Raw genomic sequence first — 21746 nt, forward strand, 5'->3', positions numbered from 1 at the left:
AAAAAGAATATAGGCCTGTACAACATCAGGAAGATGAAATGCTTGACATCGTTGAGACTAATTATTTATTTAAAAAACTTAATTAAATTTAGATATCAATACCTACCAATGCATCTTTTATGTCCTTAAAATGTCCTCTGGAGTTATAGAGATCTTTCTGGTTCATGACCTAGATTTACGTGCAAGGCTGGGAATTTATAAGAAGAGTAGGTTCCAATGCGCCTTCACAGATTAAATACAATAATTTGGCTTTTGCACAGTGAGTTGTGTTAAAGTTCTCCATAAAGAGCAGGATGTGTGATTTCAAAGCCATTATTAATTCAAATAAGATTCCCAATTTTTCCAGTATATTCCACATTTTTCAGCAGCATATCTACAGAGCTTATCTTAATGATGGAGTCTTAATTAAAATTTGGAAACGAAAATGGTGGAAATCCCCACTAAGCTCCCAATAGCCCAGAATAAAAGGGCATCTCTGGAGGATGGAGGCACCTCCAAGTTGGAGGTACAGTCTACCATTAAACTTATCCCTAAGCCTAAACCTAACACTTAACCTATCCCTAAGCCTAAACCTAACTCTAAACCTATCCTTAAGCCTAAACCTAACTCTAAACCTATTCCTAAGCCTAAAACTAACTCTAAACTACTATTAACCAAAAACATGGTTACAACTGTACTTCCTTCGAAATTATGTACATTAACATAATTAAACCCGCCACAAATAAGAACACTATCTCCTTATTAAACATTTATAGACCACCAGGGCCCTATTCAGAATTTATAAAAGAATTTGGTGAACTAGCTGCTAATTTAGCAGTGTCATGTGATAAGTTAATAATTGTAGGAAACTTTAACATTCATTTTGAGAAAGGTGATGATCCCCTAAAAAAGGCGTTCACATCAATCATAGATTCTGTTGGTTTCACACAAAATGTATCAGGTCCTACTCATTATTATAATCACACACTAGACTTGGTTTTGACCCTGGGCACGAACATAAAAAACCTAAATATTCTCCCTCCGTCTTCCACGGTCTCAGACCACTACCTAATTTCATATGAACTGAGTTTAGATATTAAAAAATGTACATGCCCACATTACAGCCCCTAAATTTACTGAAAACATCACTGATTTATTAACCTCAGTCAGCAGTCCAGCAAACCCACTGGAGCTGGACAGACTAACGGACTACTTAGATAACACTCTTCGATCAACTTTAGATAGTGTAGCACTGCTTAAGCGTAAAAAGCTACAACAGAAAAAAACTCGCTCCCTGGTATAATGAAGAAACACTCACCCTAAAACAAACCGTAAGGAAATTAGAGCGGAAATGGCGGTCGACTAAACTGGAAGTATTTCATTGTGCCTGGAAAGACAGCCTTATCCAATATAGAAGGGCACTCGTCAATGCACGGTCAGCACATCTGTCCTCACTGATTGAAAATAATAAACACAATCCTAGAGCACTCTTTAATGTAATCTCTAAACTTATAAACAATCGGGCAGCTGATCCACAGATCCCAGCCATTCACACCAGCAATGCTTTTATGGACCTTTTTAACAATAAGATTGAAAATATTAGACAAACAATAAATACCATATTACTAAATCCAGCCTGTCTGTCATCTGGTGTGGATGATATAGAACAAAACATAGAAGAAAGACTAGAGGACTTTGACCCACTACCACAGCTAGAACTGGAGAAAATCATCTACTCGTCAAATTGTACGACCTGCACACTTGATGCAATACCAACAAAACTATTTAAAGAAGTATTACCAGTCATAATCAATCCCATCTTAACAATCATAAATTTGTCCCTTAGACTAGGTCACATACCCAAAGCATTTAAACTAGCAGTTATTAAACCCCTGATCAAAAAACCGAATCTTGATCCTAGTGTACTATCCAATTACAGACCCATCTCTAACCTTCCCTTCATATCTAAGATCTTAGAAAAAGTTGTGGCCCAACAACTTAGGTCATACTTGCATAAGAATAACATATATGAAAAATTTCAATCTGGTTTTAGGCCACACCATAGCACTGAAACAGCTTTAGTTAAGATAACAAACGACCTTCTTCTCGCCTCTGATCGAGGCTGCGTATCCATGCTAGTCCTACTAGACCTCAGTGCAGCTTTCGATACAATTGATCATACTATTCTGCTAGAAAGATTAAAAAACATGGTTGGAATAACAGGAACAGCCCTATCATGTTTTAAGTCTTACCTCACAGATCGCTATCAGTTTGTAAACATAAATAATGTTTCTTCTACTCATACAAAAATGAGATTTGGAGTTCCCCAAGGCTCCATTATAGGACCTTTACTATTCATATTATATATGCTGCCACTGGGCAGAGTTATTAGCAGGCATGGCATTACCTTCCACAGTTATGCAGATGACACACAGTTATACATATCAGCCAAACCAGATGACAAACCTACACTAAAGAAAATGGAGGACTGTGTTAAAGAAGTGAAGCATTGGATGTCATACAATTTCCTTCTGCTAAACAGCGACAAAACCGAGGTTCTCCTTCTAGGTCCAAAACCTGCTATAAATAAGGTATCAGACTTAATACATAATTTTGACTTCCCTGTTCTCCCGAGCTCATCAGCTAAAAATCTGGGTGTTATAATTGATTCAGATCTATCATTTGATCAGCATATAGGTAACATTACATGAACAGCTTTCCTACATCTTCGGAACCTCGCTAAGTTAAGAAATTCCTTATCCCTCCCAGATGCGGAAAAATTAGTTCACGCTTTTATTACATCAAGATTAGATTATTGCAATGCACTTTTACCAGGATGCTCCAGCAGAAACTTGAGTAAACTCCAGTTAATTCAAAATGCTGCAGCCAGGGTCCTCACTAAAACTAGAAAATTTGATCATATCAGCCCAGTATAATCGGCCCTTCACTGGCTTCCAGTTAAATTCCGTATTGATTATAAAATTCTTTTACTCACGTATAAATCCTTACATGGTCTCGCCCCTGAATACTTGCAAGACCTCATCACACACTATGAACCACCAAGATTACTCAGATCTCAGGGCGCCGGCCTCTTACTAGTACCCAGAATTCATAAGACTTCAGCGGGGGGGAAAGCCTTCTCCTACAAAGCCCCTCAGCTCTGGAACAATCTTCCAGCTAGTGTTCGGGACGCAGACACAGTCACTATGTTTAAGTCTAGGCTCAAAACACACTTGTTCAGTTTAGCCTTTGGCAACTAACCTCTGTCTAGTTTAAGGTTGTCATTTCAGGAACCCATGGACATGGAGAATCAGGGTAAACATGGATGATGTGCTCACAATTTCTCTTGCTTGGAACGAAAGGATGTCTTTGCCTGAGCTCCTTCTGGTTTCCCTACTCCCAGTCTGTTACAGTCAGATCCCTCACTACACTAAAGAAAATAATCACATGCTCTTATTCTCTGCTGCACTCAACTAAACTAACTGCTTCCCTTTACTGTTTTCTGAGAGAATGGTGGCCCACTGATGGAAGATTGTTTGCTGAATTCTCCTGCAGACCAGAGCAGACCAGACCAGCTGCTCACCTTTTTATTATTATTATTATTATTATTATTATTATTATTATTATGTAGCATAATGACACTTCATTGGTGATCATTTAAAATTCAATCTATAGTTTGATCAGAGGAGGATGGGTCCCCTTTGTGAGTCTTGGTTCCTCCCAAGGTTTCTTCCTCCAGCCTCGAGGGAGTTTTTCCTTGCCACTGTCGCCTTCGGCTTGCTTGCATTGGGCTTTGATTTAAATGTTCTGTTTTGAAACTGTGAAGCTGCTTTGTGACAACGTCAGTTGTAAAAGGCGCTATACAAATAAATTTGATTTGATTTGATTAAACCTATCCCTATGCCTAAACCTAACTCCAAACCTATCCCTAAGCCTAAATCTAACACTAAACATATCCCTAAGTCTAAACCTAACTCTAAACCTATCCCTAAGCCTAAACCTAACACTAAACCTATCCCTAAGCCTAAACCTAACACTAAACCTATCACTAAGCCTAAACCTAACACTAAACCTATCCCTAAGCCTAAACCTAACACTAAACCTATCCCTAAGCCTAAACCTAACACTAAACCTCACATTTGCTGGTTATGATGCCTACTTACTGATCATGTCCCTTTCACATGCTGGTCTCTGGCCTGCAGAGATATACTCGGCCACGTTTCCACTAGGGGTCAGTAAAGGCCAGCAAAAATAAAGTCTGTGACAGCCTTGAGCCCTCAAGAAAAAACATCAGGCCTTAATTTCCCTGTGCATTATGGGTGTGCTTTTCTTATGATCTTACTGCCACAGTGCTTCTGAAACCATGCTAGTTTAAGACTTGTCATATTCATACTCAATATTTAACTATTAATATGATCTTCAGCATATAGTTATTAAATTATTGTGAAATTTCATCCTGACACAGTGGAAAATGTTTTATAAGAGTTTTCAGAGTAAGTGTTGCTTAGAATATATTGCAATCTGTGTATGCAGGGAAACATATGAAGTCCCAGGCATAATGGTGTCACAATTCACAATTTTACACACTCACCACTAATGAGCAGGAGTTCCACTACAATCTCACATTCAATCACTCTGAATGGCGGTTTATACACTGATCACTAAATAATTCTCAAAAATCGGTGGAATTCTCCTTTAAGTGCAAACAGAAAAATGTACATTGAATGTATTCATTCATCTTCACAAACCCACCATGGTACAACAATGTGTCACACTCTCACCCAGTCACTCACACACTGTACTGACAATTTCACACTCTCACCCAGTCACTCACACTCAGACGTATGGATAGTTGCACACACTCACCAAGTTACACACACACACCTGTGGGCAATTTCACACAGTCACTCACACATGAGAAAGTTTCACTCACTAATCCAGTTACTCACACACTCACCCAGTCACACTCATGGACCGTTTCACACACTCACCCAGTCACTCACACTCATGGACCCTTTCACACACTCATTCAGTCACTCACACTCATGGACCGTTTCACACACTCACCCAGTCACTCACACTCATGGACCCTTTCACACACTCACTCAGTCACTCACACTCATGGACCGTTTCACACACTCACCCATTCACTCACACTCATGGAACGTTTCACACACTCACCCATTCACTCACACTCATGGACCCTTTCACACACTCACTCAGTCACTCACACTCAAGGACCGTTTCACACACTCACTCAATCACTCACACTCATGGACTGTTTCACACACTCACGCAGTCACTCACACTCATGGACAGTTTCACACACTCACCCAGTCACTCACACTCATGGACCCTTTCACACACTCACTCAGTCACTCACACTCATGGACCGTTTCACACACTCACCCAGTCACTCACACTCATGGACCTTTCACACACTCACTCAGTGACTCACACTCATGGACCGTTTCACACACTCACTCAGTCACTCACAGTCATGGACCGTTTCACACACTCACTCAGTCACTCACACTCATGGACAGTTTCACACACTCACTCAGTCACTCACACTCATGGACCGTTTCACACACTCACTCAGTCACTCACACTCATGGACCGTTTCACACACTCACCCAGTCACTCACACTCATGGACCGTTTCACACACTCACCCAGTCACTCACACTCATGGACCGTTTCACACACTCACCCAGTCACTCACACTCATGGACCGTTTCACACACTCACGGACCGTTTCACACACTCACGCAGTCACTCACACTCATGGACCGTTTCACACACTCACCCAGTCACTCACACTCATGGACCGTTTCACACACTCACCCAGTCACTCACACTCATGGACCGTTTCACACACTCACGCAGTCACTCACACTCATGGACCGTTTCACACACTCACTCAGTCACTCACACTCATGGACCGTTTCACACACTCACTCAGTCACTCACACTCATGGACCGTTTCACACACTCACCCAGTCACTCACACTCATGGACCGTTTCACACACTCACGCAGTCACTCACACTCATGGACCGTTTCACACACTCACTCAGTCACTCACACTCATGGACCGTTTCACACACTCACGCAGTCACTCACACTCATGGACCGTTTCACACACTCACTCAGTCACTCACACTCATGGACCGTTTCACACACTCACCCAGTCACTCACACTCATGGACCGTTTCACACACTCACCCAGTCACTCACACTCATGGACCGTTTCACACACTCACCCAGTCACTCACACTCATGGACCGTTTCACACACTCACGCAGTCACTCACACTCATGGACCGTTTCACACACTCACCCAGTCACTCACACTCATGGACCGTTTCACACACTCACCCAGTCACTCACACTCTTGGACCGTTTCACACACTCACGCAGTCACTCACACTCATGGACCGTTTCACACACTCACTCAGTCACTCACACTCATGGACCGTTTCACACACTCACGCAGTCACTCACACTCATGGACAGTTTCACACACTCACTATGTTCAACTCCAGCCAGCTGCTACAGACGAATTTATAAGCAGGATTTCAAGATGACAAAACTCTACAGACGTCTGGTTCCCATCGCCCCAACTGTGACAAATTGTACATTTTTACTTAAAAAGTTCTTTTCATTTCAAACCATTCGGATTGACTGTATCCACACGAATGTCTTAATTATAGAGATTGTTAAAATGCCCTTTGGATTTTCTGTAATAGCTCTTTATTTATATTCCTGCACATTCTCTGCTTGTTTCTATTAGCCCTTTCCTAAACCAAGTGCGCACTCGCTCCCTTAAGTCTCCTAGACGCTGTTGCTGTAGAAACCAGGCAGCCAGCGTTAGCTAACAAAATGGAGGAAGAGAGCTCCGCCGCCGCTGTGGACAGTATTGTAAATGAATTTCACTCTTATGAAGACTTTCTAGACTCTCAGATAACACCATTAGACCGCTACTATCTCGAGGTAAATACGGCCATTCTTTCACCGCAACAGAAAGCGTTTTCCTTCGCTGTTTTTTTCCCCTTCACTCTCTGACTGTGTAGTTCACCCTAAACCGTAGGGGACTTGGGATGTGTCCCAAATTGCTCCCCGTGCGTTGCACATTTTTAGATCATAACAGATGTTACACACACACACACACACAACATTATATAGGAAGTCGTTTATATTTATTTATTTATTCATTCATTTATTACATGACAAACATGACAACGTGGTTTAATGCAGATATAGGCTACAGCTCCCTAAACATTTATGAAATGTTTGAGGGATGACTCCATTGAGTGTGAGTGGGACAGTTCACTCTTCTTCCTCAGCGCTAGATGGCGCCACGAATGTTTCTTAAAGTGAGACACTACAGGTGTCAAACTGTCATTTTTAAAGACAAACAGTATTTGAAATTAATTGTATTCGGTTTTTATTGTATGGTTCATATAAATCACTATATATTTAAATTGTATTTTATCTCATGAAAAGTGATAATTTAATTGCAAAGGCACACTTTAGAGAAAGGATTAACAGAACAGATTTATTTGTTTAGTTAAGACAACACTATGCACCATTTTACTACATTTCCCTGGTCATTTTAGTATAAACAATTATAGCTTAAATTATAGTATGATTATATTATAGTATGAGTAATATTTTAGCAAATACCTCTCTCTCTCTCTCTCTCTCTCTCTCTCTCTCTCTCTCTCTCACACACACACACACACACACACACACACACACACACACACTCCTATGGGAGCAGGTTTGAAAGATATGCTATATATATTCAGCTAATTCAGAAACCTCAAGAATGGGATTGAAATGGTCTATTTTGTCTGCACTGTCTTGCCTTAAAGCTCATTTGTTGTTTAGTTTTTAAGAGGGCTGAACATCACTCATGGTTTTATTCATTCATCTTCCGTAACTGCTTCATCCTGATCAGGTTTGCACTTTCCCACACTCACCCAGTCACTCACCCACACCTGTGGACAATTTCAAACCACCAAAATGGACAATTGGTAGCTTTTGCTACCAAGATTGGAAGGTTACGGCTAGCAAGATCTTCAGGGACAGAAGTCAGCCACCTCGTTGTTTCAAACTGCTTCCAGCACATCACAGGAATTCATCATGCTTGGAGGAGAGCAATTACAGCCCAAAACGTATATTAGCTAAAGGACACACACGCTGGCTAGCACCATGCTTGGTGATGCACAGGGAGAGGAAATGCCATCCAACCCACCTAGAGAGTGAGGACCATTGATCTCTCCTGGACTCCCAACCATGGATGGCTGAGGCATCACTCTGAAACTCTGGCATTCGCTGCAGTAGTCAGAATAGCTGTGATTTGAAGTCTCCACTGTTTTTCCTGGTTTTTTTTTATTTATTTGTCCCTTTGTTCAACTGCTAATCTACTGCCAGTCATGTTACTGTCACAGTGGGGGTGACCAACATTGGACATGACACAAAGAAGAACCCAGTGGTCAGCAGCAGCTCAAAAAACAAGAAAGTTTTCCTCTTTTTTTTTTATTTAAAGTAGGACCTAAGTTATGCACTGGCTATTTCTACCTGGTCTGAATCCTGGAAACGCCCCCCCCCATGGACCTAAGACAGATTTCCAAATAACATTTTTCCATCTGACTGCTTGCTTACTTGGGATTTGCTAATGTGGTGCTCAGGAGATGAGGTTTATAAATAATTCAAACATTAGGTGGAGGAATTGCCCATAATAGTGAACTCAGTGTGTGTTTTGTTAACTATGATTACACCCCAAGGGGACGGTTTTAGACACATGTTATGGATCAGTTTTCGTTGGAGAGAGAGGTCTTTTTGAGTCGCTGGAATGTGTGTGTCCTAAACTATATGGTGTTGCATATCCACAGTAGTGATTTTACTGCCACAGTTCTGAGATCTTTGCTGTTGTATAGCTGTATTATTATTTAGCTAATCTGTTTCTAAGCTACTGCATTATAGAGCATTAAAATTTAGGCCTGTTCTAATTTGTAGATAGTTCTAAAGCAGGGATAGATTGGAATAATATGAAGTGAAATGCTATAAATTGTCTTAATGGTTCTGTTGTTATGGGTTAAAACCCAGCTTTCAATCAATGTCTGTGACAAGTGTGGTGTGTTCTCTTTGTGCCTGCTTGGGTTTCCTCCCAAAAAGATTCCAGAGCCTACCTGGAATCATTGGGCGCAAAGCAGGAATTCACCCTGGAGGGGGCGCCAGTCCTTCACATGGCAATACACACACATTCACTCACACACTCTACACCTACGGACACTTTAGAGTTGCCAATCCACCTACCAACGTGTGTTTTTGGACTGTGGGAGGAAACCGGAAACCGGAGGAAACCCACGCAGACACAGAGAGAACACACCACACTCCTCACAGACAGTCACCCGGAGGAAACCCATGCAGACACAGGGAGAACACACCACACTCCTCACAGACAGTCACCTGGAGGAAACCCACGCAGACACAGGGAGAACACACCACACTCCTCACAGACAGTCACCCGGAGGAAACCCATGCAGACACAGGGAGAACACACCACACTCCTCACAGACAGTCACCCGGAGGAAATCCACGCAGACACAGAGAGAACACACCACACTCCTCACAGACAGTCACCCGGAGGAAACCCACGCAGACACAGAGAGAACACACCACACTGCTCACAGACAGTCCCCCGGAGGAAACCCACGCAGACACAGGGAGAACACACCACACTCCTCACAGACAGTCACCGGAGTGGGAATCGAACCCACAACCTTCAGGCCCCTGGAGCTGTGTGACTGCAACACTAACTGCTGCACCATAAGTAGCTTAAATAACTTGAATTTAAAGCTCATCTAGCTCATATTGTTAATATCGGGACTGATATCGGATCGGTGCATCCCTAGTACTAACCAAAATGGACCAGATTTAACACTTAATAAAGGTTTCTATGTATTCATTAGTATTTATATTCACAGATATCTGTATTTTCCCCACAGTCTTTTATTTATGTATTTATAATTTGTTTTAGATTTAGAGAGCTCTTTCTGTGTTTGTCACAGAGAGTGAGTCAGGCCACAGATCTGGTCTAAACTCTATTTGTTACGGCTCATTTTCTGTTTAATTGTATTCAGTGTTTTATCTGTTTTAGTTTTTATCTGTGTGTGCTTTGTTCCCTGTGACTTCAAAATGTAGCTCAGCCTTAAAATGGCACACTTTTACATTTGTCTTAATTTCAGTTCACGAACGAAGCCCAATTAACAGCTCTCATCGTGTTTACACAAAATTGGACGTTTGTGTTTAAAACAGAGCTGGACTCGCAGTTCATAACAACCAGAGCTTCACCGGCTCTGTGCTTCCTGGCCACATGAAAGCAGCCCCTTCGTTTGAAGGCCCAAAGAATCTCTCTCACTCAATCATCTGGAAACAGCACGGTCCATGTTGAGTGGGCTGCAGTGACATGTGGCACAAATCCTTGATCCAGAAAGCCACAGCCATGTCCTCAGCCCCGCTCTGATTAACCCTTTAAAGGCTAACCCTGTATACCCACATCCTCTCTAAAGGCTTGTTATTTAGTAACCAAAAGGATTGCATTATTGTGAATTGGCTTGAGGAGGGAGGAAGTGAAGTTTGGAAGTCCAGACCTGGACATGCTTGTTTTATGGAGAGCACCAAGCTATGACCAGCACAACGTATATTCTTGTATGGTATTTTGCTATACCGTTCTTCCAGCACATGTTCCTCCACCACTTTGTATTTCAAGACGATGCCCTAGAAGTCAAGTTCAATTGGACAGACTTGCTCATATTGTTCATTCAGTTGTAACCACCCCCTCTTGGCCTCTGTGATGTTCACTAGATCTCTTTCATTGCTCCTCCAGGACGAGGAGTTGGCCCGCCAGCTGGTGGAGCTAGGCTTGAGGGGCAGTGGCGAGGTCCTGAAGAGGGAGGAATTCCAGACAAGGAAAGCAGCTGCGGAGGCCTTGAGGCTCTCCAACAGGACCCAGCAGAAGTAAGTTCACGTCCGCTGCCTGCGGAGATGGACGATCTTCACACCAGAGCGTGACCTTGAGAGCGCACGTTTGTCCGTATGTTTTCCAGTAAATATACAAGTTGAATGTAAACGTGAATGCTGATTTACACATTTATGGCAAATCGCAAAGGACAATAGGTCACATTAGGTCCGGTTTAGGTTCAAGTTTAACTTTCCTGAACATCTTCACAAACCCAGCAGGCTTTGCAAACATCACAAGAATATAAACATCACAAAAATGTTCATTGAATCATTCTTTAAATAACCATTTTTTTTGCTAATACCACTTGGGTCCTAAACTTTTAAATATTTCATACAACTTTTCATGAATCCAAGACAAAAGCTTGTACTTTAAGACAGCTCTGCGTAGGTGTTCTTTAAAGGCTAAGCACCAGCTCTATGAAAGTGTCAAACAAATAAACACAGTGGAATTTGAGTTCCTAACTTGTGTTTATTGATAGTCAGAAAACATGTTATTTCTCACTAATTCAAGGAATAAGGTTTAAAAGACCGTTTGTCCCCCCCCCAACGGTGTTCGGAAACTCTAATAGGCGTCTTGCCTGTGACGTAGATGGTGGACAACAACTCTAGAAGTTGCACTTAATTTAATGCAAAATGAGGAAAAGGTGAGTTGTTTTTGGCTGCAATCATTCAATGTACAGTGGGACATCTGTGCACAAATGGCCCAAAGATCCCAAAATATCCAGAAAATGGACTAAATTTGTCAACTTTAAACGGGCACTTTGGAAAGGACCATCCGCTCACTCCGTTATCTGTAGCTCATTTCACTGGCGCTTTTCCAACAATATGGGCATGTAAGGACACCAACGAAAGGTGTTCAAGAGCCTCTGTAACATGGAGGTAAACAGGGTAAGGACACTCACTTCGCCTGTTTTAGTTGGTGTTATTTAACGTTAGCTTGACTTGCTAAACTCGGTGGCTCAGATTATACTCGGCTACGTAGCTGCATTACGGAGGTTTATAGTGTCGGATGAATTCGAGTTCGACTTCGATCACATTTACAAGAATAACGGTACCTCTACATTTGAGTTTAGCTTATTGCTAGGCTATTGTCATGAATAGTGTTGGTTATTTAGCTAGATACTGTCATAACAGTCAGTCATAACGGTGTTTTACCGCGGCGTTGTTCAGCTGTTGTCCACCAGTGACGTCACGGTTGCATTCAAGAATTTCCGTAGCGAGCTTGGGTTTTTCCGTCAGTTTAATAAAATTGTCAGTTTTAAAACAAATTAAGCTGCTATTTTCATTTTAATTCATACTTATATATGTCAGTAACTAAAATAATGTGGAATATTCATGGAGGTCCATTAAGTGGTGCTTAGCCTTTAAACTTCAAAAGGGTTTCTGACCAAACATCACACTCACAACATCGTTATTTAAAGAACCATCCTCTATTACTAAATGCTTTTATATAAAAAAAAATAATAATAAAGAAATTAAAAAATCTCTGTGTCCTTTTGGGTCACAAAAGCATAACCCCAAAGTGGGACTTCTATAGTATCTCTCCCTTCAGTAGAACACTTCAGTAGCTTTATTTTTTAAGAGTGCAGGAAATCAAATAAGCAACACTCCGCTCCACAGTGGCCTTTGAGTGATTGTGGTCGTAGCTGGCCATTATGTGATTCACTGCAATGAAATGACAAACTTCTCTCTCACTTCTCCAAAGAGGAGGGTTTACACCACGCTGGTTGTGCTGTGTGCTGGGGCAAAGTCTTCACTGAAGGCCCTTGGCCAAAAGCTGTCACCACATGAGTCCCTGGTGTGAGATTCTGGGGCTATATCTTCTGCTCTGGGAAGAGAGTGAAGCTTGTGTTTTCTGTGTGTTTGTGGGAGTTTTGGGATGCTGTAAACTTGGACTTGGACTTGGCCGATGATTGCATAGTTGGTGCGGTCAGCCTTCAGGAAACATTTTTGGAGGACTATATTTGTGTTTTCTCGGGCTGGTTGTGGCCAGCTCCCCTGCCTAACCACCTGTAGACGTGTCCCTTTGGCATTCAACCCTACTAAAACATGGCCGGAGGTTCTTGCTCTCGGCTAAAGTGAAATAATAAATCAGAATTGAACAAATTCCCCAGTGCTTCTCAACCAAATCTCTGTCTGCCACTTCTATATTGTGCAGTTGATCATTTTTACAGGGCTTTTCAGGTGTTTTCTTGTATTTATTGAAGGAAGAGAAAACCTGTTAAATCAAACACAGTGGAAACCAGTGGGAAAGCAATGCAGTATTCCAGTAAGATCCCAGTGTTTCAGCTATCATTTAATGTCGATGAGTTACACACATTACTTAATTACACAAATTACTTAAGTTCTAATAAATTAATAGAAATTCACCTCTATAAACTTGTCTTTTTGGATTGAAATGGGATAGGAATCTAAATATGAACGTCTACATCACTCTTTAAAAGAGACATTTTGTACATTTCCTCAAGAAAACACAGTTATTACACTTAATTACACTTAATGGAACATCTTCAGCATACTATGGCCAAAATACCACAAGGCTCCAAGCCCACATCAGCGTTCTCCCCCTGTCCACACAAATCTGTTCACACCATCTATTTTAAGACCCTGTTTCTATTAATAATTATGATTCACTGTTCACCCCGACGTGAACACCCAATAGTGAGGAGCAAAGAGCAGAAGCTGATGTTTTTAGCTGTTTTTGCTGGGTTCTCTTTTCCTCTGTTCTGGTTTTCTCGTTTTTAACCTTGACTGTGCTCTCTCACATAATCGCGGGTCCAGCGCTGTGACTGAAGAGACTTAGATAAGAGGCCGGACATGTAAAAAGTCTCTGCCCTTGATGTCAGAAGTGAAGCAAAATCAGAAAGACTTCCCATGTATTATGACTGATGGGTCCTGTTTCACAGTTTGAGGGTTGGTAGACTACAAATATACACATTATTGCACTGAACAAATGATTGTTTCATAATATGTCCCCTTTAAGTAAATGCTCTTAAAGGTGAAGTTCACAATTGTAATCAAAAAAATACTTTTTATAAAATTCAGAAGATGTTTTCTCAACATTTGCTGCTCCCCAGTTTTTGTAAATGAGTAAAAAAACAAATCGGTAAGTCCGGTATGCTAGGCTCTCTCGCTCTCTCTCTCCCTGCTCATGGCAGAGGCATCTAGAGTTTGTTTAGACAACGGTAAGAACTACAAACTTTGAAAAGCATGAACCTTAAAAGACGCTGAGTGTAGAGTTCAAGGATTGTACTTAAGCCTTTATAAGAGATCCATGTGAATCATTTTTAGCCACATAACTTCGTTTTAATAATTTGATAATCATTTTAATCAATAATCATTTGTTTTGATATAATCCTTGCAGCTACAATGCAACTGGTAACATTTCCATAGTAGTAACTGCTTTCATCTGATCATAGATGAATGGGGATGGAACCCTGTTAATAATAGTCCAGCAGCACTGGAAAAGACATGGCGTTTGTCAGTCTGGAGTTTTTATCCATTTAATAAATCTGCTCCAAACACATTAAACTGTTAGAAGACAGGGTAAGTTAATAGGCCACATGCACGCTGAAACATTAAAATAGTCTGATGGAGCACCGATGAACGTTTAATTAGAGATGTGGAACAGCTTCCAGAATGGCCGTCCCCTGTGACACCCCAGAGCTCAAAGTGAACAGAGAACATTTCAGTGATGCCATAACATCTATGACATATTTATGTAAAATATTTATCTCATCATTAACACACGTCATAAAACTGTTAATTTTTCACCATTCTATGGCAGAGATACAGGAAAAATATATTATTTGATTAGATAAATTACAAATTCATAACACAATTCTTCTAATGTACTCGTTATGGCCAGGAGACACTGCACCTGTATGCAAGCCTGTTTCTGCCACATGAAATAATACAAAAAAGGCACCAGTTTTTATTTTTCATTAATATTCAATTAGCTATCTCAATATTTTGAGATACTATCTCATTATTTTGAGATACTAAGTCAATATATTGTGGTACTATCTCATTATTCTGAGATTCTAAGTCAATATATTGAGATTGTATACTATCTCAATATATTGACATATTATCTAAAATAATGAGATACTGTCTCAAAACAATAATATAGTATCTCAATATATTGACTTAGTATCTCAAAATAATGAGATAGTATCACAATATATTGACTTAGTATATCAAAATAATGAGATAGTATCACAATATATTGACTTAGTATCTCAAAATAATGAGATGGTATCACAATATATTGACTTAGTATATCAAAATAATGAGATAGTATCACAATATATTGACTTAGTATATCAAAATAATGAGATAGTATCTCAATATATTGACTTAGTATCTCAAAATAATGAGATAGTATCACAATATATTGACTTAGTGTCTCAAAATAATGAGATATTATCACAATATATTGACTTAGTATCTCAAAATAATGAGATAGTATCACAATATATTGACTTAGTATCTCAAAATAATGAGATAGTATCACAATTAAATTGACTTAGTATCTCAAAATAATGAGATAGTATCTCAATATGTTGAGATAGCAAATAGCATATTAATGAAAAGTAAAATTTGGCGCCTTTATTAAAATTATTTTAAGTGGTGGAATTATTTCATGTGGCTTCCATAGCACCTGAGCACAAGAACACCAGAACATGCAGCTAAGTGACTTTGGACCAGGCCAGTACTTGGATGGGTGACCTCCTAGAAAAGCTAGGGTGGCTGCTGGAAGTTGTGTTGGCGGGGTAAACAGGACGCTGTCCCTCTGCTCTATGTGGATCCAAGTGACTCAATGTGAACAAATGGCACCGTCCTTCTGATGAGACAAAACAAAACAGGTCCTGCCTCTGTCATAAAACTTTCATGAATAGAGTAGGAATGTTTCCCCAGCTAATAGCTGATGTAAGGTAAGCCTGCTGGTGCAGATTGACTGCAGTCGTTATCTTCCAGATGGACACTACACACTGGACGTTTTCGAGGCTACTCCCTAATGTACCAAAGGAGTTAAAATGCTATGGGAGTCTAGAAAGGCACTGCATAAGTGTAACTTACTAACTTTAGTGACACCTATAGTAGTGCTGGGCGATATGAGTGCAATATCAATATCACGATGAATTGTACCTTATACCACGATTACAATTAATGAACTATTATTTTTTGTGTTTTTGACCCTCACAGTTCAGTGACGAGGCTTGTGCTGTAAATATGCTCCAGTGTTAAAGCTGGCGTATTTTTTCTAATGTTGCCGGGAGCTTTTTTCTTCTCTTGTTTTCTGAGCACTGTTTAGATTTGGTGTTTGATTGTGCTTTGGCTGAAACTGTTTTTTCCTCAGAGTTTACATTTGACTTCTTTTTGTTCAGTGTCGTCTTAATTATAGTCAAAGCACAGCATGCCCACACCACAGATGCTTTGTTTTTCTTTTGTACGAGCTGCTCGAGTCGCTCGGTCGGCCTCAGCATTTATGTTGTTTCCATGTGGCAAATAGGGGCAGAATCATGTGACTACAGCTTGATAGAGTGGTTTTAAAGAGGCAGTACATGAACACGCAGTGGGGTCATAACAGAATAAAAAAGCTGTTAAAAAACTGATATAATCGATATAGACTGAATGATTAATTTGATTCATTGATTCATTTTCAATAAATTGCCCAGTCCTAACTTATAGGTATAATTTGACACAATATAATGTCGGCTCCAGTGTCCTACGCTTGTGGGTTCAAAGTGTCTTGAAGAGTGTGTGAAACTGCCCAGAGTTGTGACTGGGTGTGATGCCCAGCGATGGATTGTCCTGTCCAGGGTGTGCTCTTGCCTTGTGCCCAGTCTTCTGGGTGGTCTCTGGACCCACCACGACCCTGAGTAGGATGAAGCAGTTATAGAAAATGAATGATTGAAGGTATAGACGCCTCAGAAAAACACAAAATGAATGAGGATGCTCTGGAGGTGCTGCACCGGTGTACGATCACTATACTCAAATTCATACATAGGTTAGAGGGGACGGTTTGAACCATCTAAAGCCTTCGCAGAGGTTACTGCTGCCAAGGGGCACTGCTTTTTAATACCCTTCAATTCAGGACCTGTCCATGCGGATTTTTTAATATCCTCTCCAGACGAATAAGAAAACGACTGTATTCTCACGCCAGTCCAGTAGGGGGCCATAGTACCTCTTAAAGAGGGGCATTAAAACACCATGACACATGAGAGAAACACAGGTTTAATCCCAAATCACTCCATCCTCCCTAAGTAGTGCACTACACATGTCATGAAATGACTGAATCTAGGTCCTAACAGTGCATTATATATTTCTAATACAGCATCATTTATATTCATTTGTGTGGGAATCTGAAATCTAGTGCTAGCTGCATGTATAGTGTAGTTTAATGAGTTATGTACATCACTATAGAAGGAGTGAGGAGGTATGTGCATTTCGGCCAGAGACAGACACTTGGTGTGACATCAGCGTTTTTGAAGATATTCCTTCCACAAGAGAACAGTGACAACGGCATTTTCAAAAATCTGCAGGGTTTTGGAAACCCCCATTTCCAGTGACCTAAAGAGCCATTTTCATGTGGATGGCTCAAATAAACGGATCAGTGTGGACAGGGCCTCAAACGACATTTTGATCAAACACGTGTCTACAAACTTTTGGCCAAATGTCACAGTCTGAAACTGTGTCTGTTGGTACTTTGTGTCTGATCATATTTTCTCCTGCAAAACATAATTAACCCGAGCATAAAGGACTTCATGAATGAGCCTTAAATAGACTGTTTTCATCACGTCTGGCCTCTCCAAGAGCTGCTGTTAAAGAGCACTTCTTTTGCATTTGTTCACAGTAACTCTCCTCATTTTTTCCCCTCTCTCTCTTTCTCTTCTTCCTCTTTCACTCTCCTTTCAGCAACCCCTCATGTTCGCTTGCTGAGACCTTTAGTGCCTGCAGGTGTATAAATAGAGCTGTTTTCAATTAGGACAAGCTTTGCCCATAGCGTGCATCTGATCAATGAATGCCCCTGCACCTGTGGTAATAAAATACTAAGGGAAGAGAGAGATTGTGCAGTGAATGCTAATCAGATGTTGCCCTTTTGTTACCCTGCTAAAGGCTAGTATATAACATGCTCCATTTGACAGCTCGGCGTGGAGGTATCTTGCCAGCAAATCGCAAAACGAACAAATGAAGGGATTTTGCTGGGAGAGGACTTGTGTGAAACCCAATCCTCAAGCCAACGAAGAAAACTTTGAATGAAAGAGATGCCTGAATGAATGATGGCTGTTTCGGTGAATAGAAGTTCCGCATTTAGTTATGACTGCATTCAATCAAGGACAACAGCAAATTCAAGGTTCTCTTTGTGCGATTAAATGGAGACCAGGGACTGTTTGAATGACTGACCCTGTCTTTGCCAGCTCGCATTCTCTTTCTCTCTCTCTCTCTCTCTCTCTCTCTCTCTCACTGTTTTAAAATAACAGATACTAGTGAACTGCATAAATGAAAGCGTTCAGTTCCACACTCTTCCATCCAGCAACTGCAAGGGGGTAGAACTGATACTATGCCCTGTGTTTTTAAGCTTTTTTTTTATCTGAAGCATTCTCAAAGCCACATTCAGCTATAAGTGCCATCTTTAGAGTTTCCAATAGATGGATAGATAGATAAATAAATAGTTAGATTGATAGATTCACCTATATTGTCATTGCTCAGTACAAGGCAACGGAATGCATCTCCCAGAAGTGCAAAACAGAACCATGTAAATATTCATAAATTTTAATATGGTTATGATATTATATGTTAGTATAATGTAATACAGCAAGAAACACATACACTGCAACCAATCAGTGTTTCAGTTTTTGAACACTTTGTTAAAGGCTAAGCACCACTTAATGGACCTCCATAAATATTTCACATTATTTTAGTTACTGACAGATATAAGTATGAATTAAAATGAAAATAGCAGCTTAATTTGCTTTAAAACGGACAATTTTATTAAATTGACGGAAAAACCCGAGCTCGCTACGGAAATTCTGTTATGACAGTCTCTAGCTAAATAACCAACATTATTCATGACAATAGCCTAGCAATAAGCTAAACTCAAATGTAGAGGTACCGTTATTCTTGTAAATGTGATCGAAGTCGAACTCGAATTCATCCGACACTATAAACCTCCGTAATGCAGCTACGTAGCCGAGTATAATCTGAGCCACCGAGTTTAGCAAGTCAAGCTAACATTAACTAACACCAACTAAAACAGGCGAAGTGAGTGTCCTTACCCTGTTTACCTCCATGTTACAGAGGCTCTTGAACACCTTTCGTTGGTGTCCTTACATGCCCATATTGTTGGAAAAGCGCCAGTGAAATGAGCTACAGATAACGGAGTGAGCGGATGGTCCTTTCCAAAGTGCCCGTTTAAAGTTGACAAATTTAGTCCATTTTCTGGATATTTTGGGATCTTTGGGCCATTTGTGCACAGATCCCACTGTACATTGAATGATTGCAGCCAAAAACAACACACCTTTTCATCATTTTGCATTAAATTAAGTGCAACTTCTAGAGTTGTTATCCACCATCTACGTCACAGGCAAGACGCCTATTAGAGTTTCCCAACACCGTTGGGGGGGGGGGGACAAACGGTCTTTTAAACCTTATTCCTTGAATTAGTAAGAAATAACATGTTTTCTGACTATCAATAAACACATGTTAGGAACTCAAATTCCACTGTATTTATTTGTTTGACACTTTCATAGAGCTGGTGCTTAGCCTTTAATATTATCAGTGTTATTGTTTGCAAATGTAGAGAACATTTAAATACAGATTTATATTGTTTTAGAGAAGCTCTGTGTTTATGAGAATCACTCTTATTTACTGTTCCCTAACTTTTCATTCTGCTGTTACATGCAGTTCTCAGTGTTTCAGGTGAGACTTCTCATAGAATCATATTTGTTCTCTTCGTTGGTAAAGGAAATAAAAAAGTGCTGAGCACACCCTGCTGCATTTAAAGTTAAACAGGCTTGCTGTTAAAGTGCACTTCTGTTTGATGGATTTTTAATAACATTGGCAACTTAAACAGTCAAAAGTCTGTGTGGTCAAATGTGAAGCCATACAGGGCACATATTTCTTATTTTCCTTGTGAGATATTAGTTTTAAAAGGCACACAAAACTTGGACTGTATTTACTGTTCGCACTGAAGTGCAAATACGTGAATTGAACAATTTCACTTAAACACTTAAAGCAAAGGTTGGTGAAAAATCAAATAAATCGGTTTATTCCAGTGTACTTAGCGCAACAAGTTTGGTGTCTGAAGTTTAACGTATGTTAGTGAAGTAATGGAAGCTTATACTCCTAAATTAGTATAGATCACACCCTGCTTGATAGCACTGAATGATTAAATAATTTCAAATAGTCCTCCATACTGCTTCATTATCTGAGCAGTAAGTGTTTATTTGCTATAAAACAAACAACAAATAATGTCCAACATTAGAATAAAACCTAATAACAATTGTTCAATGTGATATTCTGTGTGTGAATGTGTTGTTTAATTTTGTCCAACATTTTATTTGAGGTTATCATCCAATACCTAGTTTTAGCATATTTTAAAATAAATAATTAATTAAAAATGTTTAATTAATTAAATTAATAATTCAATTTTTAATAAATAATTAGCGTATATTTTAATAAATAATGATTTTATATAAGGTGTGCTGTTTGTTTAACAAATTCATGTAAATCAAGGGGAATCAGAACAAAACATTGTTCTTTTAACTCACACTCACCTACTACTTTATAGAAAACCTTATTTCTTATTTGTTTTATGTTATTTGTTGGTATTTTTTGTGATTATATATAACTTTATACAATCACCACACTCACTGAGAAGGCATTAGTTTAAATATATATCATTATCTTAGAGTCGTGGTGGGCCCGGAGCCTACCTGGAATCATTGGGCGCAAGGCGGGAATAAACCCTGGAGGGGGCGCCAGTCCTTTAAAGGGCAACACACACACATTTACACACTTACACATTCACTCACACCTACGGACACTTTTTGAGTCATCAATCCACCTACCAGCATGTGTTTTTTGGACTGTAGGAGGAAAACAGAGCACCCGGAGGAAGCTCATGCAGACATATTGTGGGGAACACACCTCACAGACAGTCACCTGGAGTGGGACTCCAACCCACAACCTCCAGGTCCCTGGACCTGTGTGACTGTGACCCTAACCTGCTGTGCCTATATACCATAAAAGAGTGTGTATGAGGTGTTTGTTAAAACGGAAGAAAGTCGCATTACTGAGTCAAGAAGAAAACATTCATTCATTATCTGTAACTCAGTGGGTCCAGAGCCTACCTGGAATCATTGGGCACAAGGCGGGAACACACCCTGGAGGGGGAGAACACACCACACTCCTCACAGACAGTCACCCGGAGGAAACCCACGCAGACACAGGGAGAACACACCACACTCCTCACAGACAGTCACCCGGAGGAAACCCACGCAGACACAGAGAGAACACACCACACTCCTCACAGACAGTCACCCGGAGGAAACCCACAAGGATACAGTGAGAACACACCAACTCCTCACAGACAGTCACCCGGAGGAAACCCACATGGACACGGGGAGAACACACCAACTCCCCACAGACAGTCACCCGGAGCGGGAATCGAACCCACAACCTCCAGGTCCCTGGAGCTGTGTGACTGCGACACTAACCTGCTGCCCCAC

The 21746-nt window shown here is 40.5% G+C and overlaps 1 protein-coding gene across 1 annotated transcript in view; it reads left to right on the forward strand.

The window, feature by feature from the left end:
* Positions 1-6848: 6848 nt before the first annotated feature.
* LOC136677282 (cilia- and flagella-associated protein 299-like) overlaps positions 6849-21746 on the forward strand; it is a 109641-nt gene continuing 94743 nt past the window's right edge. Inside the window, exons 1-2 of the mRNA XM_066654776.1 lie at positions 6849-6972; positions 10877-11007. Of these exons, the coding sequence (XP_066510873.1) occupies positions 6862-6972; positions 10877-11007 (242 nt within the window). The 5' untranslated portion in view covers positions 6849-6861. The remainder of the gene's footprint in view (positions 6973-10876; positions 11008-21746) is intronic.

This window comes from Hoplias malabaricus, chromosome X2 (assembly GCF_029633855.1).
Source record: "Hoplias malabaricus isolate fHopMal1 chromosome X2, fHopMal1.hap1, whole genome shotgun sequence".
NCBI lineage: Eukaryota > Metazoa > Chordata > Actinopteri > Characiformes > Erythrinidae > Hoplias > Hoplias malabaricus.